We start from the raw sequence: 25,833 nt of genomic DNA, 5'->3' as shown, positions 1-25,833 counted from the left end.
TTCCTCGAACTATTACCATTGTAAATTAACTTGTAAATATGCAACTATATCCTTTGTCTGCAGATAGGTTGATATTGCAAATGAGACTGTCATTGCATTACCAGTAAAGTTAAAGATTAAAATAAGAATAAATTAGATACAAATGAACGATTTAATTCAAGTTGAATGAATTTTGAATTTTTCTTTATTTTATTATCGTTATTGTTGAATTCATGAGAAGGGTGATGAGTGTTTCAACTGCAGTAAACAGGCCAGGTTGTATTATGTCCGATTTTTAATCCAAATTAAATAACTCGATGGCCGCTGTGGCAGCAACAGGTTGGAGTTGCACGTTGAGCTCTCAGAAGATGACTTGCGGGCGGAAGTGTTTCTGCCTGGTGGCGTTGTGACTCATGCCCAACTTCAGCATCCACTTGGACTTCATCATCTGCACGTACTGCATGTCGCGAGGAGAACGACGCGCGCCGCCCAGGCCTAACGGATAACACGGGGGAGATTGGTCAAACATACTTAAGAGACAGGGAAGGTCTACCAAATCGCTGTTGTTTGAAGGTTGAAAATCACCGTTACATGAATGCCAATTTCTGGTAGCCCATCAATAGCATTTCGCACTGTGCTGACACTAAGCTCTCAGAATTCAATTTATCCACAAAGTTCTGCCGATAGTTTTTACAAATGTATAAAATATTTGCATAACTGCATGTTTTGACTGTAATTTGGACTGATAATGGTGTTGAGTTTGTGGCGTACCTGTGTCGCCGCCCCATCCGAGTGCTCTGTATTGCCGCAGCACGCGTCCCACCGCGTTTCTGTTGTGGCTCAGGGCCAGCACCCTCTCAGTTCCGAAACGTTGCTTGTAGTACCGCATGAGGGAACGGTGGCCGATCCTGGCACCTGTGTCGTGAATATAGTTATGAGATCGCTCAAGTATCACAGCTTTTATTGGGAGGACACAACCGCGTCCAGCACCTGATGGGAGCATGAGCTCCATTGTCTCGTCGTCGTATTGAATGTTCTTGTCGTCCGGAAGCTCGTCATCCATTTGGTCTGTGCCGTCGGGGTAGCTGTTCCTGTTCCCAAAACAACACAATTGGGGTTGGTTTTCTCATTTCCTGCTCCCAAATTGAAGAGACAGTGGGCGGCCGAGTGAGCAAGCGAGCCACGTGGGGCGGTCCAGCCCCTGTCGTTGACGCCAGTCCAAATTTTTATGTAGCGATGGATGGCAGAGCAGAGAAATAGCCAACGATTGCAAACGAACACAGCGTTCCTTCACTCACTAACCAGCGGCAATGTCTTTTACAACGGCCAATTCGGGAACTACCTGGGCCCGCCCGGTCTATAATGGGGCAGAGTTTGGGGAGTCCCGATTTGGATCATGCGTGACTTTTACCTGAAGTCATAAAAGTCGGCGAACTCCAGCGCGGCGTCCCCGTCAGTGAAGAGCTTGCAGTGACTTTTGTCCGTCATGTGATGCTGCACGGCTTCCGTGGAGTAGAAGGAGCGCCCCTTCTCGTTGCACCACAGGCACACGTTGCCCGCGCCCACCTTCTCGCCTAAGTGTTGACAACAAAGGCAAAAGAAATGCTATCATTCAACTTTATCAAATGGCAAAGACTGCAATTTGCCCAAAACGGAGGTCTTTCTGCTCTGATTGGTGCAGAGGTCTTAAGGACTTCTCGCTGTCTTACCCAGGTAGCGGACCAGACCCTTGAGGTTCACCAGGTACTGGAGGTCTGGGATGAAGAAGCTGTGAACCTGCGTCATGTGGGCGACGTTGCGCAGCAGTGATTTGGAATGATGTGAGCAAAACAGGCAGTCGGTGACAGGGATGGAACCGGCGAGTGCTGTGACGGCGGGGAGTTGCGGGTCGGATCGAGCCGCCACGTCTTCTTCCTGATCCTCCGTGGTCTCCTCCTCCTCCATGTCCTCTTCCACATCTTCATCATCATCATCTTCGTCCATGTCCTCCCACTCCTCTGTAGGTTCAGAACATCCATCCATTCATAAACCTTTGTCATGATAGAACATTGCTATTTCATTTGGAGATTTTTAATTCACTTAGGCAACACAAGAGCCGAGTCCTGTTTGAAGGGAAAGTCACGATACAGCATTGTCTTTTTAAAAAGGCTTACCTTCCTCTGCGGCAGGTCCTTCCTCCAACTCTCTCCGCTTGGCCTGCTCCTCCAGCCATACGAGTCGCGGAGGTTTTTCCGGCTTGCTCCTCGTCGCCGCCGCCGCCTCCTCCTCCCGGACCGTCCCAGGGCGCTCGGCCCTCCGCTGCTCCTTGAAGGCCTGCTGCAGAGCCTCGTTCCTGGCATCTTGGTTGGCCTTGTCGTTGTCGCCAAGCCCTTTCTCTAGGTTCTTCTGGTTGAGCTTGTCCACCTGCAGGCGTGCGGCTTGCAGGGCGCGGCGCTCGGCCTGTCGGTGGCGCTGCGAGCGCAGGTGGTTGTCGAAGGCGTTGGTGGTGGAGAATTTTTTGTTGCAGACTGGGCAGGCCTCAGCGGTGTCGCTCAGCTGGCGCTCGGCGGCAGCGCGCTGCAACAGGACACGCTCCTGAAAGTTGTCGGCGCTGACGGGCGGCATGTCCGCAACCTTGCGCTTCAGGTTGTAGCGGTGCCAGTCGCTCTTGTAGTGAGCGCGCTGCATCTCACCGTCGGAGAACGCCACGCGGCAGCTGATGCACGTGTACGACGACATGGTGGCCTGAACACATTAGTGAAACACGTTACAATGCGCTGCAACGAAAGACTACTTAATAACGAGCTCATCTATTGATTTTATTTTTTCTAGGAAACAGGAAAACAGTTTCCCATCCCTTTAATTTACAACAGAGCATAATTTCAAATGGTTTAATCTGCAACATCAGGCTTTGGGATAAAATTTCAAGATGAACCTACAGTGCACTTTACCCTTTACAGGTCAACTTAATGTCAAGGGTTACGAAAAAAAAACATAGAAATGAGTGTAAAGTTTATACTGACGAGAATTACAATTTCATCGACTAACTTTATACGATGCCTCACACAATACAATTTAAATTGCATGTATACTACCAAACGTTAAGACATTACTCGCAATTTCATTACCTTACACCCAATTTAAATATTTTTATATAATCGACTTTTAAAGCTCCTTTTGAATAGAGCAAGCGATTCACAAGGTTTCAGTTCAATTTCACAAAGTTAACGTCTCGAATACAACTTACTATTTATTACAAGAAAATGACACTTTAGCCAGTTCAAATGACTTCTCAAGATCTGTGCCATAACGCTCGTTTCATAGCAATATTTGGAATTTTACACAATCGTTAACAAAAGCTTTTTATTAAATGAGAGTTGATAAATAAAAGGCCGGGAGCTTTCAAAAACTCCAACACAAATCATTTATAAAACAGTAGCATAGTTCATAGCGGGTTTTTGTTTGTTCTGGTTCTGCCATTTAAAGGCTTGCATTCGTGTTTCGCTTGGCCGTTAGTTTAGCCTAGCTCGCTCGGACGTCAACAAAACAACGATGGGCAATTATTTGTCTTATTTGACTGTCACGCGGCAGAAGACGTGTTTGGAGAGGGTTATACCTGATTCTTTCGCGGGCTAAATCGAGGCAACAAAACTACAAATAGTTTATGTTTTAAATCAAATCTTGAAAACGAAACGTGGTAGCCAAATGTCTGGCGAAGGCCACTTCCTGGAGACGTTCGAGGATTTTCTTCTTCGTTGGTTTTATGTGTGTATGGCGCTGCCCAATCGCTCGGTGGGCAGACCCGGTACTGCAACACCATATCAGCAACAAATATACACGTAAAAGACGTAAAACGTTAAAAAAGTACGAAAGGTTAAATGAAATGAGGAAGTTGAGGTTGGGTTTGTTGCAAAAAATAAGTGTAATCAATAAATCATTTTAGGCACATACAGCAGACTTGAGTGGTCACCACTACAGTCAGTTCCAGAGCACATATAAATATCAGATTGGTTGCCACAGCAATCAATTTCCAGGCACAGATAGACTCGAGGAGGATTTTGTATGTATAATTTGCTTTATTACTGTCACACTATATGGAGAGTGGGCTTAGTATTTAACGTGCTTACATGGATAGACAACTTATTGGGTAAAGTAGAAAACAAAAAACATGAATCCTTTCTTATTTAATGTGTCTTTTTTTACGACTCATGCTCCGCTCTTGTTGGTTTGACCGTGAGCTAAAATGCAAAGAAATGCCATCCGGATTCCCGAGCATCTCAGCAGTGTGTGTGGGCCATGGCGTGCGGTCGGGCCATCTGGCAACCGGGCGGCGGCGTGAAGACGTTGGGGTCGCTGATGCCAAGCTGCAGGTTGAAGAAACGCGTGGACGTGGTGACGCTGCTGTTTTTGATGTAAGTCTCCTGAACCGGATAGCAGTCGCGCAGCGTGTACACGCCTACCCAGGTCTCATCTGAAACACACGCACGTGCACACACGTAAAAAGTCTTACAGTTTTTTAAGAAAACGTATGCTATTTTCTAAGAGACAAACTTTTCCATTTAACAATATAATACCATAATGTGTTTTGGGGCAGTTTCAAACATAAAAATGTGAGACAAATGTTCTTGACTTTTTTTTTACGTTTGATACTAATTCAAAAGAAAAGTATGCTATCTTGTCATGTTAAACGTCAGTTCCACGTGAAACTCGCAAGCATCTGTCCACATTTAAAATAGAGGTAGTAGTAGACGTTGGCCTCACGTTTGCGGGCGGGCTTCCTGTCGGACCACTCCTGCACCTCCATGTTGTCGCCGGGGCCTCCAATAATGTACTGGTCCTCAAAAGTGGAATTGTCAGGAATGTCAAAGGGGTCCCAGGCTTCGGTCAGCTCCACCTTAGCGCAGTCGCCCGTCTTTTGATCAATCTGGAACATCAGGCTGCTCTCGTACAAGTAGATCAACTCAAAGTACCTGCAATGACACGACGACAAACACTTTTTTGGCCATCGCTACTCTGCACGACTGTTGTTCATAAAAACACACAGTCATGACATCGTTCGAGAATTTGCAAAGTTTTTGTTGTAACTTTGCACCAATTGAGTGGAAGTCGTCCTGCTCGCAGTACTCGTGGCGCGCATGCCTTTGCCACCTGGGGGCAGTATAATACAGACACGATGTAGAGTTCATCCCTACATCGTCACCGTTTTAGGGGATTAAAATGTACATCTTTTTTTCAGTGCATTTCAATGGGTGTCAATTATACGCAAATTTTCACAATTGACTATTTAATTGGAAAACCTCCGTGGTTGTTGTAAATGCGCAACACATTATTTTTCCTCATTTTGTGTTCCTTTTTCCAAGAATTGTCCACTCCCTCAAACCGCACCTTTAACAAATTCAAGTGGAAATCACACACTTTGCAGCAAATAATAGTAGCCCCCATTTTGCATAAGCAGCTTGCGAATGAGGCCCAACGCTGGGGAAAACATTCAACATGCTGGGGGGGGTTGTTGCAAAAATACTTGTCGGGTATCAGGAGAAATAAAACTTCCAATAAGGGGGTGGGTGGGGTGAAAAGCAATACTTCTTTTGAATAATGTCATCGTCATCTTATTTTGTGGAAGAACCCCCCCCAAAAAGTCTTTGGTAAACAATCCAAAGTCAAACTGGCACAAAGTCAAGCAAGTTGAGTCTTGCCACATAGCTGCTGCAGAAAAATACGAATGCCTCAAAATAATGTTACGCGAGTCCTCTCTGGGATAAAATGCTTTTCCAAGAACTAGCTGACTCGGTTGTTTTTCCGATAAACCTTTTAGTATGTGTGCGTTTCACCTCTGACACGGCGTGTGCTTCTTGTGCTGCTGCAGCACCCGCAGTCTGTGGTTCTGTCCATCGTAGGACACCGCGGCCCGGCTGTTCCTGCCCGTGCCGTGGTCGTACACGACCCATCTCCCCTCCCACTGTAGTGGGGCCTGGCAGGGCGATGCTCCGGTCGCCAACACCTCAACCTCCGCCTGCTGGAGATGCATCAAGCCCAGCAGCAGCAGAAGCTGTACCATTAACTGCTGCATCGTGTTGTCCCTTTTTGTTGCTGATCATAAATGGACAGCAAGATAGTTAGTTAAAAAAAAGATACGCGCGACACTGCTTCCGGTTAGGATTCCAATTTAAAAGCTCAGGTGGCGGCCGACAATTGATGAAACAAGCGATTTAGAAAACATACTCTCTCTTCTTCCTTCCTTTCTCTTTCTTCTGTTGTATTGCCTTTCCGTGCATATGATAACATAGTTCAATGTCTATTACATTTTGTAACTTGATGTTTCAATTAAAAAAAAAAAAGTATTTCTGTGTACCAAAAATAAGCAATTACGTCAGAGCGACGCCTCTGAGGGACCGTCCCAACATGGCGACCAAATAACGAGGCGAGCAGCCAGTTGTACAAAACGGACAGAAGCGACGTGATAATGGATAGTTGGAATTTAGAATTAAGTTCCAGTGACGACGAGGCGCCCGAGGAGGTCACTTTTGAGGACTCCAAGGCCCAGGCGCTGCGGAGCGTGAGTCAGGCCCTGGAAAGTGCCAGAAGGTAGGCTAACTGATAGCATGCTAGCCAACCAAGCTAAGCATGATTAAAACCTTTCTCCCGTTGGAAACGCGCGTGCTTCCAGGGAGAAGGAGCTGCTGAAGGAGAAGAGGAAGAAGAGGCAAGAACTGTTCCAGGAGCAGAAGGTGCCTCGCATTTCATGACGATTACGTTGATTATTTTCACGTTTGCATTCTAAATCATTCTCCTTTCACTTGCTAGAAGAGAAAACCTCTTTCTGACACACTTCTGGAGGAAATCGACTCGTCCCAGTAAGTTTTCTCCACTTGTTCATCTTTCCTCACACATTCCGATGACAATCTTCTTTTTCTAACAGAAGGCAGAGCCAACAAGAAGCTGAAGCGACTCATCAAGATGAAGATGAGGCGGAAGAGACAAAGAAGCAAAAACGGAAACGTTCCAAAAAGTATGAGGAAAAACTAAAGTGCAAAAGTTATTTGCACAACCACCCTCTGGATACCCGAATGCACAAAAGGTGCCAAAATGGTTACAGACACAACGATTGAGTGTTTACTTTTCAGGCTGATGGGGAACTACAAAGTAACGACGGTAAAGCCTCAAACGCTGCCGTCTTTTCGCCAGAAAGCTGCCGAGGATTTTCTCCACTTGCGGTATTACAGCCTGGCAAGTCGTCGAGGCACAAGTAAGCCAAGTGTCATTTCCACACAGGCTCCACTTTGAGTGGTGCCGAAAAGTGGCATGGCTACTTTAGTACCCTAAACAAATGCAATTTGGAATAATCTAAGTATGCTTTCCTTTGTTTTGTCTTCCTGTCAGGCAAAGAGCTGCTGTCCCTTCAAAATAAGACTGGAAAGAGGAAAGGCGCTGCCTTTTCCTTTGTCAACAGCCAATGGGGTGAGGAACAAGGGGAGGTGGTTTCCCGAGACTTGTGCTAATGCTTTTTTTTTTGCTTTAGCTCCTGAGAAAAAAAGCAAGGCGGAGAAGCTGAAGCGGCGCTGGATTCAAAAGCGGGTTCCCTCCAGCTGATTGGATGTCCGCAACAAGTACATGCACCCTTGCCGTGACGATACGCCAAGCACTGTGCCCAATCGAGTCAATCCAGAGACTATTTTCTGTTTGCCTGTAGGGAAGAGCGTTCTTTTGGGTGGTGCCACAGCAATGTGGCAGCCCAAGTTCTGCCCATGTATCATGGGTTCAAGTGGCGGACGGCTAGGAATTGCGGGCATTCTGTTACGCGATCGTCAGACAACCTTTTAGTTATGGAAATAAAATTGTTTTTCTGCCATCACGCTTGTTTTTATTTGGCTCGTGGCGGCGTCCAATCCCGACTGCCTTTGAATGAGGCAACTGGTAGAAACCACGGACTGACTGACATTGCAGACTTAAATCAAAAATTCTGAAAAAATAATGTTTAGTGTTGGAGCTATTGGTATAATGTTTTTTTTCTTCTTCTCGACAGGCGCATGCTCAAATTCACACAACGTGGCAATATAGGACAAAATGTTGAAATCTATTAATCTATATAAAGGTTTGATGGCACTTGAACAATTGGAAAGGTCATTACGGCACACCAGTTAGATGCTATTGATGATGGCATCACAGCGATGGCGCTGTGCATCAGACGAGCGAGTGGGAGTTGGCGCCATATCGTACCTTCAATGCGGAAGCTGAATCTGCTTTGAGAAGTCTTCGGAACGTAGGCCCAAAAAGCTGAGATGGGACTCAAATGGCAGATGTGAAGCAGACGTGCTCCCCGCCGATCAACCAAGGCGCTGCGTGCACGCCTGCGTTTGTGTTCTTATCGAGTGGTCACATGTACACGGGCTGGCTTCTTTTATTAGCATCACAAGTGGCTGTAAAGTCAATGCAAGTAACAAGAATCAGAATAATCATTTCATTCATCATAGTCATTTGAACGGTGGCGTCTGCACCTCGTAAACCTGCACCAACTAAGAGCCAGAACCCAAGAGCCCCCCACCCCTCCTTGACGCCAGCACTAAATGAACATAAAAAATAAAATAAAATACAGAAAGGGGGTGGGGGGGGGGTGCTGGGCTCACTGTTTCTCGGCGAGGGGTTGGGCGGGGGCAATTAAGATGGCTACACTGGGCCAATGTCAGGCCATCAGTCAGTCAGGGGGGTCAGGGGGCTGGTTTCTATTTACCACATAAAGGGAGGTGGTGTATGTGTGTGTGTACACAGTGGTGTGCAAAAATTTTGTTCCACCGTTTTTTCCAGGGCATAGCGCTTCCATGATTTCTTTCGAATATCAAAAATTCCCAACTGATTTAAAAAAAAAAAAAAGGCTTGGAATTGCCTATTGATGCCACAAAGGTGGCAAAGCATGGAGTGAGAACCCCCGCAGTCGCACTGCTGTTTGCGATTTAATTTGCAGATTGGCTCGGGAACACCGCCACTATTATTTGCACAAAGTCGCATAAAAATACAACTTTGGCAAGATACAATGTTGAGAAAACAGGTCCCATTAATGCTTCAGGTGGGTTGAGGCATTTCATTCGACTAAAAAATGTTTGTCCGCCATCTTGCAGCATCAAAGAACTACGACGGAATGAGTTGCCGAGTTTCAATTAGATAAAAGCGGCGTTTTGCTGCCGTCTTGTCAAGTTGAGGCGTTCCAAATAGTACTTTGGTACAATTTTGTGGTGGCAAGAAGAAGTGAGGCGCAGAGTTCCACTTGAACAAGTGCCATCTTGCTGTAGAGGCAGCACCTTGGAGCAAGTTGCGGCGTTTCTGTTAACTAAAAAGAGAAATTTTAGCACCACTGTGGCAAATTTCTCAAAACACTTTTCTTTCCAAACCGGCCAGTGGTAAAATCGGTGGACAAAGACTTTTGCTCACTACTGTGTGAGTGGCTAGTGCAGGTAATTGTCCACAGAGGCAAAGGCGCAGGAGCCGCTGCCCGATCGCGCCATGATGGCGAGGCACTGGGCGGCCTGGCCCACCGCCTGGGCCAGTGGGGGCTGCTTGGGCAGGTTGTGCGTCTCTGGGGAGGCGAGCAGACACGAGCGGCAGATGTCCATCATAATCAGGTCCCGCCTGGGCGGGCCGTTGCCGCGTCGACGCCACCTACCGAGTATTGCGCTGTTGAGCGTGGAGCACACGGGTTCCCTCTGGATGGCGTCCAGCTGGTAGCCCACCGGGCTGCTCCAGGGGTCTGAGTAGGCCAACAGGCTGAAGGCGTCCTGAAGGCACACGCCAAAGTTTATCAGCTCCGACGTTATCGGCAAGTCATTCGAACCGACGTCAAGCCAATGCACCTGATACGGCCTTCAGTTTTTGTTCCTGCCGCCATATTGAACTTTGCTCTTTCGTTTTGATTTGTTTCAGTTCTGATTCAAACTTGCGTTGGACTTTTTTTGCGTTGGTCTTTTCTTGCGTTTGAGCATTCAAGACAACGTTGCTACAATCGGTTTTGCCCAAGCTGCAATTGGCTTGACAATGGTCGTGGGCGGCCATACTTTCGCCTTTCTCCCACCTTCAGCATCTTCTTGTTGGCCGAGTTCTTGCCGCACTCCCTCCTGAGATGCTCGCTCATGCTCTGCAGGTCTCGGCCAAAGTGGATCATCCTCTCGATGGCCGCCTGGCTGCCGCCGCACAGCTGTCGCTTTGCCTGAGTAGACTCCACCTCTGCGCGCAACCGCACGTGTTACACGTAGGCACACGCACGCACGAATAGACACGTACCCATGTCGGCGTCACAGTCGTCAGGCTCGCTGAGGTGTTTGGAGGAACCGTTCAGGAAGCCGTTGGAGGACGACTCCGTCACACCGTTGGTGAAGTGCTCCACCTCCATCTCCACGTCGCTGATGCACACGCACACGTCTCAAACGAGTGCAAAGCGCACACGCCGCACGCAGACGCGACAAGCACCTGGTTGCGGCCGTCTGGCCGCGGTTTCCGTTCAAGCTGACATCTGACCCCGGAGGGCAGGGCTTATGACCGTGAGGGGCGGAGCCGTGGCTCTTATTGGACGTCACGCCGTTGCAGCAGTTGTCAGCACCTGCAAGTGCAGGGAGGAAGGTGCCTTTTTCAAAACAGCCAACTCGACAAAATAGCGCTCAGGCACACATCACGTCAATGGCATTGCGACAAGGCTGCTTTCCCCCCCGCAAAGATTTCAATTTCTATTTGCATGTCCATTTCGGTTTTGTTTTCACTTTGGAATGTTTCACCCCCACCCAATCAACTTCTAAATGGTGCAGTCCAGCCAGGCTTTGTTTGGCGTCGCTGCAGCAGTTCGAAAAGCTCCAACTAGGTGGCAGTCATAAAGCCGGCGGCTGGGGCGCGGCGGCGTACCTGCCAGGTAGGACGACTGCGAGCTGCCGGCTTTGTGAGCGGGGCTGCCAAAGAGCCGGGGGGAGCTGGGGTAACTGTCCTGAGATTTGGGGCTGCGACCACCCAGACAGCGCACCTCGCTGTCCGTCCCATTCACCATCTCGATGAACTGTCTCACCCTGAACGCAAACGCAGCCGTCAGAGTACCGCCGCATTTCAAATGGCGTGGTGGTGGAGGAGATAGAGTACTTGAGCATGAAGAGCAAGTCCGGGTTCCTCTCCAGGAGGGTCGGGTAGAGCTGCTGAGTGGTCTCGATGGCCTCGCCCATCCTGCCGGACAGCACCAGCTTCTGGATCTCTGCAAATCGCCCGCAAGAATCGCACCTTTTATAATCCGGCATTCAATTGGCGGCATGGGAGTCGGCGAGCGAGAGCGGTGATGGACTCACTCTGCCGATTCTTGATGGAGGCCAGCTCCTCGTGCACAGCCTGGTCGGTGGTCTTGGCGAAGGCCTCGGCAGTGGCGCAGTAGCTGTGGTGCACCAGGTAGGACGCCACCATCCTGCAGGCGAGACGCCACACCGTTAAACAAGCGCTACCACTGCTCAACAGTTGACCGCATCTGCTAATTTCAAGGTGCCTTGTTTGCTTTGTTGACAACCATCAAACCAGAGGTTCTAATGTCAGACATTGCCCATTTCTTGACATTGAGAATGAGAACAGAAGAGACGCTATTCTATAAAGTGTGGAGGAGAGTTGGACTGCGTCACATTTGGAGACAGCAACGCGGCCAAGCAACATCGGCATCTTGACGACTTCACGCTTTTAATCCGGCGACGAGACGAGACAACGGCAGGCTCGATGAGTGTGGATTAAATCCAGGCAGGGCGAGTAATCATAGCGACGCAAACATTTAATCCCATCAGGACCATGAGTGAGACAGACACACACACGAGGCAAAACAGTGACATGGTTGAAGTGCCGCCCGGAAACTGTCGATACGCGATGGGCACAGATTGTGAAACGAAGGCGAGCGTTGCAAGGTGGAGGCTGGGAGGCTCTTACTTCTGGATCATGGACTGCCACTCGCCCTCACGCTCGCCGACGGGAAAGCGGTCGATCTGCGCCTGGATCTTGGTCCTCCACTCGCGCATGTAGTCCTCGATGTCAAAGACAAACGGATGCTGGCCAAAGTTGGCATCCACCACCTCGCCGGGCGTCTGCAGGCCCACCGTCGGGTACAAGTTGGGCTGCGGGAGCAAACGCCCCAGTGCCCCAATTAGCAACACAGAGTATCTTCTGGCATCACTGTGTAGAGCTCTCTCTAGTCAACATTCAGCAAGTGTGCAAATCATTTGAATGGTGGCAGAGCATCCGCAGAGCATTTTTGCGATGCCGCCACCCAATGAACTTCTGATTCCGACGCGAGTACTTACTGGAAGGTCTGTGAAGGCGATGCCTGCACGGGAACAAAGAGAGAGTCAGCTTGAGAAATATGTCGGCAAACTCACAAAACAAAAAAACTGCATGCGGCTGACCGAGGCTGTGTCCGTTCTTGGTGTAGAAGCAGGTGTTGTTGATGAGGTTGACGCAGCAGCCGATCACGTCGCCCGTGGTGAAGGTGGGCCCGTACGGCTGCCCGGTGCCAGACGAGCAAAAGGAGTGGCCGTCATCGCCGTGGTAACCGTAAGAGTGCTTATCCCAACCTGGCGGACGAAGCGCAACAGCGTCTCATTATCTTTTGGTTTAAAGGGCGGGCCTGCCTCACTCCACCTCCAAACTAGAAGTCGTCAAGTCGTGTTGTCCATGAGTAGAGGCAAAGCACAACTTTTGCGGTTCATCCATCACCGTAATGAGGAGTTTGCACCACATCGAGCAGAACCAGTTTGTGACGCTCGAATGTAGGTTAGGAATCCGAGGGAAGAGCAACACGCCCAAGAGAGCCGCCCTCGGAAAGCTCCTCAAAGCATTCTCGGCGTTGTGCTACGTGAGACCTTTTGTGGCGGCTCCACGTGCTAAACCTAAGCTAACGAGGGGGGTCCCACCAAAAGCTTTGCCGGCGTCGTCTTACCAGGCAGCCGGTTCATGTTGACGCCCTGCGCAGAGAGGCCGATGCCCATGTACCTGAGAGCACACATACACACACACATTGTGATTTGCGGCAGCCGTGCGCTGAGGTGACGTGGCGAACGGGTCTGCAAACAGAGCGTATGCGTTTTCGCTTTTCGTACCCGTCTCGCCCTTTGCTGATGATCTTGACCTCAAAGTAGTAGACGCCGCACGCCGCCGGGATGGGGTGCGTGGCCCGCACCGACGCCGCGTCCTTCGGGGTCTTGCCGTGCCCTCGGGGGAAACACGACAAAGGCGTGAGAAGGCGCGTTCGCGACTGTCTGGGCTGTATTTCCTTAGGCACAGTGCTTCTCACAAAGTTAGACGGTGGAGACACGAGTTGAACTCAACAATACAATGACCTCGAACACGGAAGCGTGTGACATCACTGACAAACTTGTGACATTGCGGGAAAGCTATCTATTGATCAAAGATGGATGAATCAGAGGAGACAGCAGGCATTCACATAGTCGCCATTCACATTTGTTTTTGTCCAATATTAATTACAGAGCGCATTGTAAACAGGATGGCCAAACTGGTCAGTTAGCGCAAGGCCTGGTCACCACTTGCTAATCACGCATGCGTGGCGAATCTTGAGATATCATGTTGTGTCGGTTTGATTGTATTGCATTGGCACGTATTCAGTTTAGGTGTGTGCTGCTGTGTGCTTTTGCTAACAGTGACACTCTGACAGCCATGATGTGTTTGTGGTCTGATGGAAATCAGAGCATGCAGTTCAACCGGAGAACCTGGATTGTACATTTTTTCCTTACACTGTCTAAAACCTTATTTAAAAAAAAAAAACTATCACTTTTATTAAAAAAAGAAACACAATCTAAAATTCGACTCTCCCTACATATACATATATAGGAATAGGACTTTATTTATATAGCACTTTCACAACATATTTTCTTGTAATACAGAAAATGGATGGATCATTTCAATATAGAAGCTGGTGTAAAATTTAACAGATTTTTGTTGGTGGTGTACCTTGAGATTTTTTTCCAATTAAAGGTGTGCCGTGAATGAAAAAGGATTGGTGAAACACTGGCTTAAATGGATGCATATGTAAACGCAGGCCTAATAGTGGCCACATGAGATGACACGCGGACTTAAAGGTTTATGGTTGACCTTCCGTTCTTCAGGAAGCTTCGAGAAAGCGTTTCAGGATTCTTTATTCTGAATGCATTTACTGCTACAGTTAGCCCCTCATGCTACCCAATTAGCCCAACAAGGGGAAAAGTGCAGCGTTAGGTTTTGGACTTAAAAGCTTTGTCTCACGGAAAGACAGACGATTATTTCCCCCAACGGCTTGTAAAGGGCTGAGTGGAGTGTTTATGTTCCCCCCTGCGCTTGAGGAGCGAACCAGCTCGTGAGTGACTGAGAAAAGCAAGCAGCAAGATGTCCTCTCGGGCTAAGCTAGCCTAGCCACTTTGTTTTTAGCCTCATCGTCTCGACGGCCGGGGATCTGGCTTTCATCATCCCGAGTGGGGTTCCGCCAGCCGGCCAGCCTGCCGACGAGGAGACCTTACCTTTGTAGTGCACGCGAAGGTTGTTCTGCGACAGCCCGATGTAGCTGAACTTGTCCTTGGGGCTCCAGGAGCGAGGCAGCGGCGTCTCGCTCTCGTTAACGGCGGGGTAGAGGCGTCGCAGCCGCTGGCTGAGCTCCTTCTCCTGCTCGTTGAGCGTAGAGTCTCCATGGACCACCACCGACATGAGGAAGCCGCAGCCTGACGGCTGACCAGACATGCTGGCTGCTGCGCTCGAGTGGCTTGTCAGTGACAAGCTCAAGCCGCCGCTGTCCGTCAGTGTCGAGTTGAGCGAGACGCGGCCGAGCTCAAGCTTGCTAACGGGCTAAAGTGGCCCACAAGCAGCCGCTGCTCGGCTGCGCTTTAGCGCTTTAGCCGAGCGGCTAGCGCCCTTAGCTCGACCGCCGCCACCGAAAAGGCAAAGCGAGCGTTGCAAAGGGGGACACAGGCCGACCTCGAAGCAGACAAGACGGAAACACGACGTCGCCAGGTCAGGTTTGACCTGTCACGCTGGTGGTCGGCCGGGGCGATAAGCGATTGAAATAGCAAACAAGAGATCAACAGTATCGGAAGGCTCCGTCGAGCGAGGCCAGCAGAAAAGTCTCCAATCAGGGAGCTCGCACAGCACAGATCTTTTGTTTGTTGTTGGAGCCCGATCCGCGCTTGTGATTGGCCGACGCAGCCTGAGCCTCGCTCGTCATTGGTTAACGGATGATCCGCTCACTTCCGGGGTTGGCAAACCAGGTAAACACAGAAGTCAAGCACACTCACGCGCGTATAAACACAACACACATGAAACTAACTCATTCGTCATGATCTCAGTCGTCATGTTCTTTATGACATCATAAGTGAAAAACCCGAACCGCGGCGTGACACTCTCCGTTTTTTGTTTTAAGAAGCTCTTCATTCTCAGCACTTGAATTTTCTGCCCCAAGCAACTGGAACACTAACGGGCTAGCTGACATGTTGCACAGAAACATTTTATTAACACGGATTCAAGTTACACAAATACTACATTGATGCATGTCAAACAAATGCCATGCAAGCAAAAGGCAACCGAGTAATGTAAAGCTTGACCAAGTTTGGATCAACAGTCACTGGACAAAAGCAGCAGATTTTTAGGCACTCTTGAACTTGGACAGTTAATACTAGTCATCCCGTCGTAGAAAAACCACATGATCGCTCACTGATTGTAATTGAAGTATAAAACAAAGTGCATTGGGGTTTTTCCCCCAGTTCATTAAGGTGCGTGAATATTTGTTAAGCGTTTGTAGTTGCTGATTTCACTGAAGCACGAGATAATTGGAACAAATGAAAAAGTTATAAAAGATTTCAAAAGTACAGCATAATATAAACAAAATCCAACCAGCAGAATGAGACTTGAGAAAATTTACATTGAAGCAATTTTCAGCTACACAATGTCAAATTCAAGTTGCCTGGCACCCTTTTTACTGGGCATTTCACATTCCTTCAATCTTCATTCCATTTGAAACACGAGTCAGGTGTTTTCATTTTGTGGTGAATGGCCACTAAATCGAGCAAACAACAAGCTCCCAGACTAAATTGTGGTCATCGGATCAAGCAATCTTTTTCAGCTTTGTGAGACCTTTTGAGGGTTCTGCTCATGATAAATGTGACGACCACATTTCACATCATTAAATCAAAGTGAACTTGGGGGTATTGAACAATTTAGCAACATGTGGGTGTGGCCAACATGACCTTTGGCTGCTTGGAAGCAAAACAGCAGAATGGGCTGTCTTGGCATGGCTTCTTCAGACTTTTATTTTTGGCGAGTCTACCCTGAATAAACACCTCTCTACCAAATTTACCATCCCAAAGTAGTGGAGCAACACATTGTTTTTTGTCTGTGATTAAGGGCTATATAAATAAACTTGGCTTGACCCAGATAAATTGACGATCGCTCCTAACTCGAAAAACTCATAAATTGTGACAGCAACTCAAGGTACCGCTGTACAAGCAAAATGAGTTGGGAGCTTGGTCACGGAACAAATTCAACTAAGTCACAACTGTCCGGCGGCGAATCAGTGGCGTCTCAGAAGTTTGGCGAAGAACCCGGGAGCTTTTCCACCACTTTCTTCAGCTTTCTTGGCTCCATCCCCTGCCGCGAGATCCAGTTCCGCCCCCAGCTGGTCCAGCTCCGCCTGATCCAGCAGCTCAAAGTCGTCAACCTCGCTGTCCGACTCCTCGGCCACCTTGGGGAGTCTGAAGCCCACAGCTGTCTCCTGGATGGCGGCCACAATAGTGGCCCGCATCACGGTCTGGACCAGGTCTAGGCCGGCGCCGTCATCGGGAGGCGGAACGGTGCGCTTGTTCCCGATTGGCAGAGAAAGGCCGAAGTCCTCTTCTTCGTCGTCCTCGCCATTGGTGGTAGTGCCATTGTCCACAGAGGGGAAGTCATGGAGACCCCCAGAGAACACCTCCTCTCTGTCCAGGTCTGGAGGGGGCATCAAAGGTCAAAGTGTGATCTTGTCATGGCGCTTGATGAGATCATCATCATAAATTCGTCCGGCCCACCAAGCAGTTATGTGAGGCTCGGAAAACTTTTTTAATTCGCATTTTGAAAGAACTGAAAAGTTCCTTCATTTATTCTACTGACGTGAAGCTCAAAAGTCACCTTCAGAGTTCTCCGTCTGCGGCGTGTTCTCCTCCGACAGGTTCAAGTTGTCCGTCCAAGTCACGTCCGACACTGACGTGTCCGACACCGACAGTTCCTTATATGCTGCCGAATCCAGCTGACGAGCACGGAACAAAATAGAACGTCGCATCATTTCATGCAAATAACACATTAGCTCAAATAAGCAGCTCTTCAATTCATGATGTTCATCAAAGAAAATAGATATCGGTATGGAACGCTTTCTAAAGACAAGATGGCAATTATGGCAGGCACATATTCTTCATCTTCTGCAAGAAACAAGAGCAGTGGCAACTCAGCGACAGGAGCAGCTCGATGAATCGAATTGAATTCTTCGATTATGATGCAAACGCTTCCATTCTTGACAATGTGGCGCCAACTATCGGACGACGTGCCCACCTTGGCAAACATGGACGAGCGCTCCGACTCCACGGACTCCTCAATCCGAGCCTTGAGGATTCTTCTCTCTGTGGTACGGCACAAGACCACAACAGTGTGAACACCAGAAGGAACAGCACAATGTCCTAGCTAACTAGCATGCATGCTATTTGTTTTAAACGCGACGTCGTTACCGTGATCCTCTTTTATCTTTTGCAGCAATGTTGCAAAGCCAAAGTGCAGTTTTTGCAGAAGCGGCTTCAGCCACGAGGACGCCTCCGGAGACGACAGCACCGGCCACAGGAACGCCCACAACACTGAAACACAGCTCGTGAGGGTGACCCGTATGAGGGCAACATGCTGACTGACCCTAGTGGCAAAGGAATGGAATTGAAGCGTGACATCATGATGCACAAATTGGCAGTTTTTGCCCTCTGGCTCATTATAAGATTCTTTTTTTAAATAAAGAACAAAGCACGCTCCATTGTAATTGTTTTGGGGGCACTCACCGAGAAGGTAGGAGATGACGATCCCAGGAATGTAGCGTCCGAGGACCGCAAAGAAAGTGCAGAAGCTGCACACCAGCAAACAGAACTGCAGAAGGAGACCAAGAGCCTGTAGTCATCATCATCATGGCGGTCGGTCATCAAGACACCTCACCTTGCCGGGGTTCTGCTGCTTGAAGGCTGATGCCTCCTGCAGGAGCAGCCGCAGAGAGTCACTCAGGTGCAGTTCTGAGCCCGACTTCTGGGCCGTGTCCGGCTCCATCGTCTCCCAGCTGAAAGACAAGCCACGGCGTGGTCGTCAAGTCTTGAGTTGACATCCAAAGTCGGTGTATTTTCAAAGCGTGAAAGATTTTCACATTTTGAAATGATCACACGGAACAACATTCTAATTTGACTCATTTGGACTCAATTGGAACCAAGCTTCCGGTCCAGCCTCGGTCAGCGCCGCGACACAAATTTGCGATATGGTGCGAAATAGAAAATAGAGACATTTTGCGACAATTAAGGACACGCAATCAACATAAGCCACAACACGATATTAGCCCAACCCATTTGGCCAGCAGTACGAATGGCCTCACGCTATGAGCATTTGCCACGATACTCTGTGCCAAGAAACATCAGCATAACTCACAAAACAACATTTTAGCAAGTCTCCGGTTACCTCTGTTCCGCGCCACGATCTCGAGGTGACACTCTGGCGACAGGTCCAAAGCAAAGGAAAAAAAATTAAAAATCCAATAGCAAACTCCCAGCGTTGGGGTGTCGCGACTGTGGCGCTCGGTGGGGACACCTGTTTACGCTGAACGGAGTCCGGCTCGCCTATTTGAAGGCTGGCGCGCTAAAAATAACAAGAGTCACGCTGCTCGGTGACGAAGGCAGACAGCGGGACGGCACGACCCTGCCCCGCCTTTGGTTTCCCCACAAAAACTTTCACGCACACGTCAGAATAAGACACACGCGTACAGACACGTATTTCTACAAACACACACACGCCGGTAACACGCGCGTGTCTGTCTTTCATAAATTTGAAACCTAGAATTGAATACCTATCATTGGTGCTGACTGACAGCTCCTTAATTTTTTTTAAACATCACATTCACATGGATGAAATTGTTTGCTCGCCAGCTCTCGTCCAATCAGAGAGCTCGCCGAGGAACACACCCGCTCCCTGGCCGCCCGCCCGATTGGTTGGACCTGTGTCGCAGACGTTGCAGATGCGAGGAAACAGCTGAGTCACGCGCGGACACGCAAGTTTCACAAGTGTTGGGACACTCGAGCTTTTGTTGTGGGGACACTCGGCGCATCTTTCCTCGAAGACAGTGACATCGAGCTCTGGTCGCATGATGTTTGTACCCTCCGTCACTCCTCGCGCACGCACACGGGTGGATTCACGTGTTGCCGGAGCAACGTGCCTTGATTGACAGCTACGAGAAGGTCGCATGATGTTTGTACACTTGTGCTTGTGCATACACACAAATTCTCACACGCACAGACTCACACACGTACATTCAAATACACACATTCTTACACCCCACACAATTAAGTAGGTGACATTTGCGTGCGCGTGTGTGTATGTGTGTGTGTGTGTGTGTGTGTGTGTGTGTGTGTAAGGGCAGCAGCTGTCAGCAGCTCTAATCTCCCACAGTTCTTTGCATGCGAGCACATGACGCTGGATGGACAGACACAGGTGACAAACACCAATAACATGACAACAACATGACTGACTGGCACGTGGAGGACGGATGGACGGAGTGATGCCTTGAGATACATTCTTGAGATAATCTCCTGGATTTTTCTGTATGAAATATATGTAACAAAAAAAGAAGAATAAACCTCCCAGTTGTATAGTTTTTGTCCTCTGTAAAGACCAACAACTCAAGAGCATCTGCATGGATGGACAGTATGCGCGTATGGCTGCATTATAGCGCCCCCAGGTGGTCACAAGTGTGAACACCAGAACGAACAGCACAATGTCCATTGAACTGAAGCAAAAAATGTGGCCAAAACGTTAAACATATTTACGTGGTGTTTAATGGCATCACGACGATATCCTTCATTTTTATTTTTTTTAAACACATTTCTTTGCCGGGATTTCTTTCGGGTGGGCTGGAACGCCTTCATCCCCTTTCCATCCATTTCAATGGTGAAAGAACTTTTTAAGATAGCCGTCTTTGGACTTTTTGAACCACACTCACATCTCGAGGCAGCAATGTACTCTGCGTTTACACGAGACAGAACCGGCATTCCTAAAGAGACTGTGACGGGGAGATGACCGTACCCTGCATGACCGTACCTGGCATCCTTTTGGATTTTTACACAAATCAACGTTTGCAATTGTAAAATAAAATGTTTTGGGCCGTGTGCGTGGTGATTCTTACCATACGTACCGGCTGCACCACGTGGCTCCTCCTGAAAAGAGCACAGAGCAGGAATTCAGCACCTGACTTTGGAAAGCAGCTGACTTGAGCAAAGTGATTCGATTTGAAGTCTGGCAACGCCAAGGCGTGGGTTCGCCACCTTTGCTTCGGGAGCCGATGGCATCCTTGACGGTCGCCAAGAGAACCATCAGAACCAGCAAGACGGCGACCAGGCAGTACATTCGCATCCAGATGCGAGCCAACAACCTGCACAGAGCGCATTTACATGAGTGAGATACAAGTGGAGTCGAATTCGTTTGCCACTCAAATCTCAAGAATGTAAAAAAGATTTAATGCTTAATTGTGCTGTTTGTTGTGATGTGTCCGCCTCGGCCACCGGGAGCAGTACAATGTTTTTTTCTTTTCTGTCCATTAAAGGTCTTAAACTAAAAAAAACAACAACACAGCTTTACAATTACCGTACCATCAATGCTAATTTCACGTCTGTCTTTTCCAATTTGGACTTTTATAGCATTAAGCTACCAAATCGTATGGTTGGGTGAACATTTTTGTCTTGAAAAACATCTAATTTGATTCTTTCTTGTTTTAAGCAAGCACTATCAAAAGTGAAATACGACATCCTCGTCAATTATGTTTCCAATTGTTCGGTTTTTCACAAATGCGAGCTAAGGCCCTCATATTCCATGACTTCGTGTTTACAACATTAAAAAGAAGATGTCATGTATTGTAGGGTAAATAACGACATTTTTGCAGGTGGCAGCACCACCAATTTGTCAATTCCTTGATTTGAGCGTGTTGACATGCGACGTGTTGACAGAATACTGAGTGACTGGGGTACAAAACATCGCAAACACTGCCTTATTTTTACACATCTTCCATTCGCTACGCGGTGGAAATCTTTAGGGGGGGGGGGCACAGAATGATGAAGCGTTGATGGAATGACAAAACATGACTACACAATCAAAGCCTTTTGATGACTCGAAAATCCTTAGAAAAAAAACGAAAGACCTAATTAAACTCGTGTCGAGGTTGCCGAATGTCTGCGTCATGCCACCGGCTTACCAGATGCCCGCGTTGGCTGCAGCGAACAAGGCAAAAGTTCTGCACGTTCTGCGCTTCCAGTCCACCAGGCCGGACGGGAGACCCCCAGCGGACCAGCCAAAGGGTGCCTCTTCCCTGGCGGGAGGGCCCAGGGCTGCCTCCTCCGCGCCGCCGGCCGGGCTTGGTGCTACCGGGTTTGCCAGCATCGCAACTCCGCCGTGGCCACCGCCCAATCAGCCGGAATTCTCCGTTTCAGGTCCGCGTCAAGCCGGGATAATCACCACTCTACTTCCGGTGGTGGCTTTTCAAGACATACCTCACGTGTTCAGGACCGAAATTTAAAAAAAAAAAAAAACATAATTGACACTGATGACATTTTTTCCCCACTTTATTTAGCAATTCTCGTACTGCATACAGGTGTTCTCCTATATAGATAGATATGATGTTAATTAGACCCTTTGTTGCTCTGTAATGACGTTCTGACAATTCTTCCACCCTGACAGATGAGGTAGGTTTCAAGTACAAGTTACTCCTCCGTCATCCATATCGCAATACAAGTTTGTCAATAATGGAAATAGTCAGATGAGATAGTAGTGCCATGCAGTTCTTAGAGATGGACTGACGCAAAGTGGGAAACGTGTGCTGTGGTCTGACGAGAAATCATGGATGTTGCGTCCTACAGGCCATTTGGGAGCACGTGAATATCCCAGGAGCACCTTTGAGGACCGCTATGTGTGTGTGTGCATTTCTTTGCAGGCCACTGAGTCAGCCAGACACTAATTGGACAAAATTTGACTGAGCAAGAAAAGAGCCAGCTCGAAAATTCCACCGCTGCGCTGCACAGGCCGGGCTTTTTTTTTTTTTGTCACTCACACGTATATACACCGTCATATGTGGGAATCGAACTCACGATGTCAGCACACATGGTAAACAAGTGCACCCCTACACCATCAGCCATTCCCAGGCTGGGCTTTGTTGTCCTTTGCCTTCAACATTGGATGGACTCACTTCCTAATATCCATCTTGACTTCAAATGGCTACTTTCAATGCACGTCTTGGGCCAAGTTCACACCGCAGCTCAATTTTCAATCAGTGGATATGGGATTCTTTTACAAACAGTTCAAAATAAAGGCTCAGTTCTGATTTTTTTCAAATGCGGCCTGGAGCACTTACAAATGTGGTCAGAGCCGGGCCGGCTGGGGTATATCCGACCTGGACGTGGTCCAGGCGGGCGAGCGGATTGCTTGAGTGGGAAAGCGCCTGTTTTGAACTTGAAGCATCAAGCGGGCGGGTTTGCATCCGCTTCAGTGACGTCTGCGTCAAACGCCATTGCAAAGCCTCGCCCCGTTCTGCCAATATTTCCTCCTGAATGGCTCCTTCGGGGACGTGAAATAATGCAAGCGTGGTGTGCATCCTTTAGTCTATGACTGTGGTTTTGTGTGCTTGCTCTTATTGACAGTTGACTCGGGCAGACTTTTATTTTGAAAGGCATCACTTTTCATGGACATTTGGTTTCCATTTTGTCTGAGAACCGCAAATACATTGTCCTACTGGCCGCGAATACGTTTTCACTACTTCATGTGAAAGCCCAGAAGGAAAATCATGAGTCTATGTGCGTGCGCGTGTATGTGCAAGTATAAGGCAAAGTTTTCCCTTCAAAGCTGGTGCACAAAACTTCCTGTTCGGACAAGCAAAAAAAAAAATTAAAAACAAATAAAACCAATCACTGCGCCTCCGCCCCACTCCCCCACCCCCCGGGCATGCATTGGCGTTACCCGAGCTGTCACAAGAGTCAGCCCTTGTCCTCCAGGTCCTCATCCGTGTCTGCCCAAGAAAAGAGAGGAAAAACAAAAGTTGAGCGGTAAGTTTGTGGTTGCAACCAGTCACACTCGGGGGCGCTCACCTGCCACCGACTCGGGCGGCGAGTAGAACTGGCCGTCTGACATGGGGCCGGGAGCGAAGAGAGGAGCGAAGAGAGGAGCTCGCTCTGCGGCGGTGGCATCCGGCGGGCACCGGTAGCCTGAGCAAGACCACGCAGAGACATGCAAGGTGGGGGGGGACGCGCGCACACACACACACACACACGCACACACACACACACAGACACACACACACAGACACACACACGAGCTAAGCGAGGAAGACGAAGAGGAGTGGGAGGAACACAGCTTGCTCACGGTTTTGGTCATCGGCTTCTTGAGGAAGAACCTTGAAGTCCAGCAACCAGGTTTCGATCCAGGCCAGTACAAAGGAGATGATGGGCAACAGGTATCCGAAAGCACCCTGGGACAGCAGCTGACGGAAAAACCCGGACGCACGGAAAAAGAAAGACTCCAGTTGAAATGCATGGACGGACAGACAACCTCCTTTGCTAATGAGCTTCTTGAAGACTTACCTTTGAAAAAATCACTTTGACGATGAGGAAAGCGCAGCTGACGGCAGTGGTGATCTGAACGCAACACAACCAGCAAGACGCTCACCACAAAGTCTGCCTGCCTGCCCGTGTGTGTGCTTTTTCTGTGAGCATGCTGACGTGTGTGTGGGTGTGTGTGTATGCGGCAAATGTGTGTGCATTTTGCATGGTGTGGGCATGTTCATCTTTTTGTTTTGTTGTTGTGTGTGCATTTTTTGGGGTGTTTTTTGTGAGAGCGTTTGTCAACATGTGGGTGCCTTTAGTGTGTGTGCAAGTGTTTTGAGCGTGTGCATCTTGCATGTGCTTGAGCGCGTGTACTCACAGCCACCGCCCACCAGTGTCTCAGCCTGCAGACGGCGTAGGCCAAGATGAGGACAGCAAATCGGAAGACTGCCAGAAGCTGAGGGGGCGGAGCCCAGGCAGGAAGCAGAGGGGACAAAGTCGAAGAGGCATTTTTGATCAAGTCAACTCAAAAGGTGCATCCCAAATAATTGTGTTTTCTTACAAAGATGTCAAAGAAGGAGGCGTGGTAGTCGTAGTGGACCACTTCTCGGTTCAGCTGTTCGGGAACGCCGCCGTTCACCTGGCACACACGTAGTACACACTCAATAGCGCCCCACGGAACCTTTGGAAAATAAATTAGACCCCGACACCAGTTTGACCGATCAACACAAAATTTTGCTGGATGCACAGAGAAGTCACAAGGACTTGTGTTGGAGTTTAAAGGGGAAGTCGGCCATCTTGATTTGTTGTATGGGTGAATTAGCGATAGGAAGCAAGCGTCCTCGATTGCGGTAATCTGCATCAGCGGCGTGAGGGCGCACAGAATCGGGATCGATACGTCCGGTGTAAGAAAAACACAAAGCTCTTACGTTGAGCTCGATGATCCACAGCATGGTGACAAACAAAAGATCAAAGGTAACGAATAGGCAAAAGGTCCGCCTAACGTCAGAGATGCAATTTTTCTTCTTCTCCTCCTTGTACGAGTCCATGTGGGCCTGGAGGGACGTGGAGCTCCTGGCCCCGTAGCCCCCCGTCACACGAGAGTCAGTGCTGCTGCTGCATCGGCTGTCCATGGCAGCGTATGGGCCGCCACCGACCGGGACCGGGCTGCTGGGTGGTCAACCTTGGTCAATGCACACGCTTGCTTCGCTGGCTGTCACATGACTCCATCTGCGTGACACACATTTAGCTCGGTTAGCACGTACGTGCTACAAGCGACGCCACCTGAGGAGCGTCACGCATTTAACCCTCGGCGGCGTCTCATCCGCTACTGTTGTGAAAACGGCGCTGAAGTTCAGAAATGCCTAAATCCCAAAGCTTGGTGATGTCACAAGTTCTGTTTGGGAGTAATTTTACTCGCACTGCTACGACATGCTGTGGTGCATCACTCCCATTATCCTCAACCCATTTGTGACAACACTGAACTAAGAGGATGCAGATCATGTTGACAAGAACTGCAGATGAAGAAAGAGTTTTAGAACGACAGCAAAGGATAAGAATGAGTAGAAGAATGCAAGATTTTCAGCTATACTTGACAGGAGCAAACAATTACGGTCATGTTTGCTCTCCTTGCGTCAAGTGAGCAAGCTTGAGTAGAAGAAGCTTCTTTGGCTCGAAACAGAAACGAGTCAGCACACCAAACGCGTCGTCATCGTCACGCTCACATTTAAGCTAAAACACAAAACAAGTAATACAATGAACACCCTCAGGCCACACTTTCGCTCACGGCTTACCTTTCACTTGGTCCCGTTTGAAGTAGTGATGGGTGCCGTTGCTTTCGGAGCGTGTATCGAGTAATCCAGGAAGTGTTTAGTGGAGCGCAACCGGAAGTCGATGGCGCGCTGCATTCTGGGAGGTCGAGTTAACTTTCCGGAAGAAGTTGCATCACCTTGACGTCACACCGAGCAACGCGGGCACAAACACGCACAGAAAAAAAAAAGTAAACATAAATACACACAAAACATACATGTTATCGCTATTAAACACGGACACACACAAACTCAAA

At 48.7% G+C, this 25,833-nt stretch overlaps 6 protein-coding genes across 8 annotated transcripts; 1 reads left to right on the top strand and 5 right to left on the bottom strand.

The window, feature by feature from the left end:
* Positions 1-259: 259 nt before the first annotated feature.
* On the bottom strand, positions 260-3,707 carry znf622 (zinc finger protein 622). Its single transcript, XM_037276927.1, has 7 exons — positions 3,575-3,707; positions 2,133-2,703; positions 1,689-1,976; positions 1,391-1,553; positions 970-1,070; positions 751-894; positions 260-474 (listed from the first exon to the last, which is right to left on the bottom strand). Exons 2-7 carry the CDS (start codon positions 2,695-2,697, stop codon positions 341-343), a joined length of 1,395 nt encoding a protein of 464 aa, XP_037132822.1. The 5' UTR covers positions 2,698-2,703; positions 3,575-3,707; the 3' UTR covers positions 260-340.
* A 305-nt stretch (positions 3,708-4,012) lies between these two features.
* Positions 4,013-6,082, bottom strand: epdr1 (ependymin related 1). The gene is made up of 3 exons (XM_037276948.1): positions 5,790-6,082; positions 4,720-4,928; positions 4,013-4,429 (listed from the first exon to the last, which is right to left on the bottom strand). The coding sequence occupies exons 1-3, from the start codon at positions 6,026-6,028 to the stop codon at positions 4,236-4,238; spliced, it is 642 nt and encodes a 213-aa protein (XP_037132843.1). The 5' UTR covers positions 6,029-6,082; the 3' UTR covers positions 4,013-4,235.
* A 238-nt stretch (positions 6,083-6,320) lies between these two features.
* nol7 (nucleolar protein 7) lies at positions 6,321-7,927 on the top strand. Of its 2 annotated transcripts, XM_037276950.1 has the most exons (8): positions 6,321-6,543; positions 6,626-6,686; positions 6,763-6,812; positions 6,878-6,967; positions 7,083-7,204; positions 7,339-7,416; positions 7,478-7,565; positions 7,649-7,927. In XM_037276950.1, the coding sequence occupies exons 1-7, from the start codon at positions 6,422-6,424 to the stop codon at positions 7,546-7,548; spliced, it is 594 nt and encodes a 197-aa protein (XP_037132845.1). In that variant the 5' UTR covers positions 6,321-6,421; the 3' UTR covers positions 7,549-7,565; positions 7,649-7,927. The 2 variants fall into 2 exon arrangements, with proteins under 2 accessions (XP_037132845.1, XP_037132844.1); XM_037276949.1 differs by having other exon boundaries at positions 7,478-7,927.
* A 411-nt stretch (positions 7,928-8,338) lies between these two features.
* On the bottom strand, positions 8,339-15,078 carry ranbp9 (RAN binding protein 9). Its single transcript, XM_037276918.1, has 14 exons — positions 14,460-15,078; positions 13,050-13,161; positions 12,890-12,942; positions 12,357-12,524; positions 12,255-12,277; positions 11,884-12,068; positions 11,268-11,380; positions 11,068-11,176; positions 10,840-10,997; positions 10,414-10,543; positions 10,228-10,346; positions 10,019-10,170; positions 9,614-9,725; positions 8,339-9,526 (listed from the first exon to the last, which is right to left on the bottom strand). Exons 1-14 carry the CDS (start codon positions 14,674-14,676, stop codon positions 9,396-9,398), a joined length of 1,782 nt encoding a protein of 593 aa, XP_037132813.1. The 5' UTR covers positions 14,677-15,078; the 3' UTR covers positions 8,339-9,395.
* Positions 15,079-15,418: 340 nt separating this feature from the next.
* retreg1 (reticulophagy regulator 1) lies at positions 15,419-21,664 on the bottom strand. The gene is made up of 9 exons (XM_037276932.1): positions 21,434-21,664; positions 20,511-20,617; positions 20,372-20,402; positions 18,148-18,265; positions 17,997-18,081; positions 17,682-17,804; positions 17,509-17,576; positions 17,092-17,209; positions 15,419-16,911 (listed from the first exon to the last, which is right to left on the bottom strand). Exons 1-9 carry the CDS (start codon positions 21,616-21,618, stop codon positions 16,499-16,501), a joined length of 1,248 nt encoding a protein of 415 aa, XP_037132827.1. The 5' UTR covers positions 21,619-21,664; the 3' UTR covers positions 15,419-16,498.
* A 118-nt stretch (positions 21,665-21,782) lies between these two features.
* stard3nl (STARD3 N-terminal like) lies at positions 21,783-25,694 on the bottom strand. 2 transcript variants are annotated; one of them, XM_037276946.1, is made up of 10 exons: positions 25,562-25,694; positions 24,698-24,998; positions 24,331-24,408; positions 24,148-24,225; positions 23,808-23,861; positions 23,590-23,707; positions 23,316-23,432; positions 23,188-23,236; positions 22,323-23,090; positions 21,783-21,900 (listed from the first exon to the last, which is right to left on the bottom strand). In XM_037276946.1, exons 2-8 carry the CDS (start codon positions 24,899-24,901, stop codon positions 23,205-23,207), a joined length of 681 nt encoding a protein of 226 aa, XP_037132841.1. In that variant the 5' UTR covers positions 24,902-24,998; positions 25,562-25,694; the 3' UTR covers positions 21,783-21,900; positions 22,323-23,090; positions 23,188-23,204. The 2 variants fall into 2 exon arrangements, with proteins under 2 accessions (XP_037132841.1, XP_037132840.1); XM_037276945.1 differs by having other exon boundaries at positions 22,323-23,236.
* Positions 25,695-25,833: the final 139 nt, after the last annotated feature.

This window comes from Syngnathus acus, chromosome 17 (assembly GCF_901709675.1).
Source record: "Syngnathus acus chromosome 17, fSynAcu1.2, whole genome shotgun sequence".
NCBI classification, from domain to species: Eukaryota; Metazoa; Chordata; class Actinopteri; order Syngnathiformes; family Syngnathidae; genus Syngnathus; species Syngnathus acus.
Note: the sequence above shows the minus strand (reverse complement) of the source record. Positions and strands in the feature narration are given on the sequence as shown.

What these genes read in the sequence shown, in the direction of transcription:
- znf622 (XM_037276927.1), bottom strand. Translation starts at nt 2,697, where the DNA reads ATGTCGTCGTACACGTGCATCAGCTGCCGCGTGGCGTTCTCCGACGGT. An exon ending in GGGTCTGGTCCGCTACCTGG is followed by an intron (nt 1,554 to 1,688) that starts GTAAGACAGCGA and finishes GTCAACACTTAG; the next exon opens with GCGAGAAGGTGGGCGCGGGC. An exon ending in CGGATGGGGCGGCGACACAG is followed by an intron (nt 475 to 750) that starts GTACGCCACAAA and finishes GTTATCCGTTAG; the next exon opens with GCCTGGGCGGCGCGCGTCGT.
- epdr1 (XM_037276948.1), bottom strand. Translation starts at nt 6,028, where the DNA reads ATGCAGCAGTTAATGGTACAGCTTCTGCTGCTGCTGGGCTTGATGCAT. An exon ending in AAGCACACGCCGTGTCAGAG is followed by an intron (nt 4,929 to 5,789) that starts GTGAAACGCACA and finishes GTGTCATTGCAG; the next exon opens with GTACTTTGAGTTGATCTACT. An exon ending in CAGGAAGCCCGCCCGCAAAC is followed by an intron (nt 4,430 to 4,719) that starts GTGAGGCCAACG and finishes CGTGTGTTTCAG; the next exon opens with ATGAGACCTGGGTAGGCGTG.
- nol7 (XM_037276950.1), top strand. Translation starts at nt 6,422, where the DNA reads ATGGATAGTTGGAATTTAGAATTAAGTTCCAGTGACGACGAGGCGCCC. An exon ending in GGCAAGTCGTCGAGGCACAA is followed by an intron (nt 7,205 to 7,338) that starts GTAAGCCAAGTG and finishes TCTTCCTGTCAG; the next exon opens with GCAAAGAGCTGCTGTCCCTT. An exon ending in CTTTGTCAACAGCCAATGGG is followed by an intron (nt 7,417 to 7,477) that starts GTGAGGAACAAG and finishes TTTTTGCTTTAG; the next exon opens with CTCCTGAGAAAAAAAGCAAG.
- ranbp9 (XM_037276918.1), bottom strand. Translation starts at nt 14,676, where the DNA reads ATGTCTGGTCAGCCGTCAGGCTGCGGCTTCCTCATGTCGGTGGTGGTC. An exon ending in TCGCCTTCACAGACCTTCCA is followed by an intron (nt 12,069 to 12,254) that starts GTAAGTACTCGC and finishes TTGCTCCCGCAG; the next exon opens with CCCAACTTGTACCCGACGGT. An exon ending in GCAGTCGTCCTACCTGGCAG is followed by an intron (nt 10,544 to 10,839) that starts GTACGCCGCCGC and finishes CTGCACTTGCAG; the next exon opens with GTGCTGACAACTGCTGCAAC.
- retreg1 (XM_037276932.1), bottom strand. Translation starts at nt 21,618, where the DNA reads ATGCTGGCAAACCCGGTAGCACCAAGCCCGGCCGGCGGCGCGGAGGAG. An exon ending in TGGTGCAGCCGGTACGTATG is followed by an intron (nt 18,266 to 20,371) that starts GTAAGAATCACC and finishes CTTGTCTTTCAG; the next exon opens with CTGGGAGACGATGGAGCCGG. An exon ending in GCAGACGGAGAACTCTGAAG is followed by an intron (nt 16,912 to 17,091) that starts GTGACTTTTGAG and finishes TGCCCCCTCCAG; the next exon opens with ACCTGGACAGAGAGGAGGTG.
- stard3nl (XM_037276945.1), bottom strand. Translation starts at nt 24,901, where the DNA reads ATGGACAGCCGATGCAGCAGCAGCACTGACTCTCGTGTGACGGGGGGC. An exon ending in GACACTGGTGGGCGGTGGCT is followed by an intron (nt 23,862 to 24,147) that starts GTGAGTACACGC and finishes TGTTGCGTTCAG; the next exon opens with ATCACCACTGCCGTCAGCTG. An exon ending in AGAAGCCGATGACCAAAACC is followed by an intron (nt 23,433 to 23,589) that starts GTGAGCAAGCTG and finishes GGTCTTGCTCAG; the next exon opens with GCTACCGGTGCCCGCCGGAT.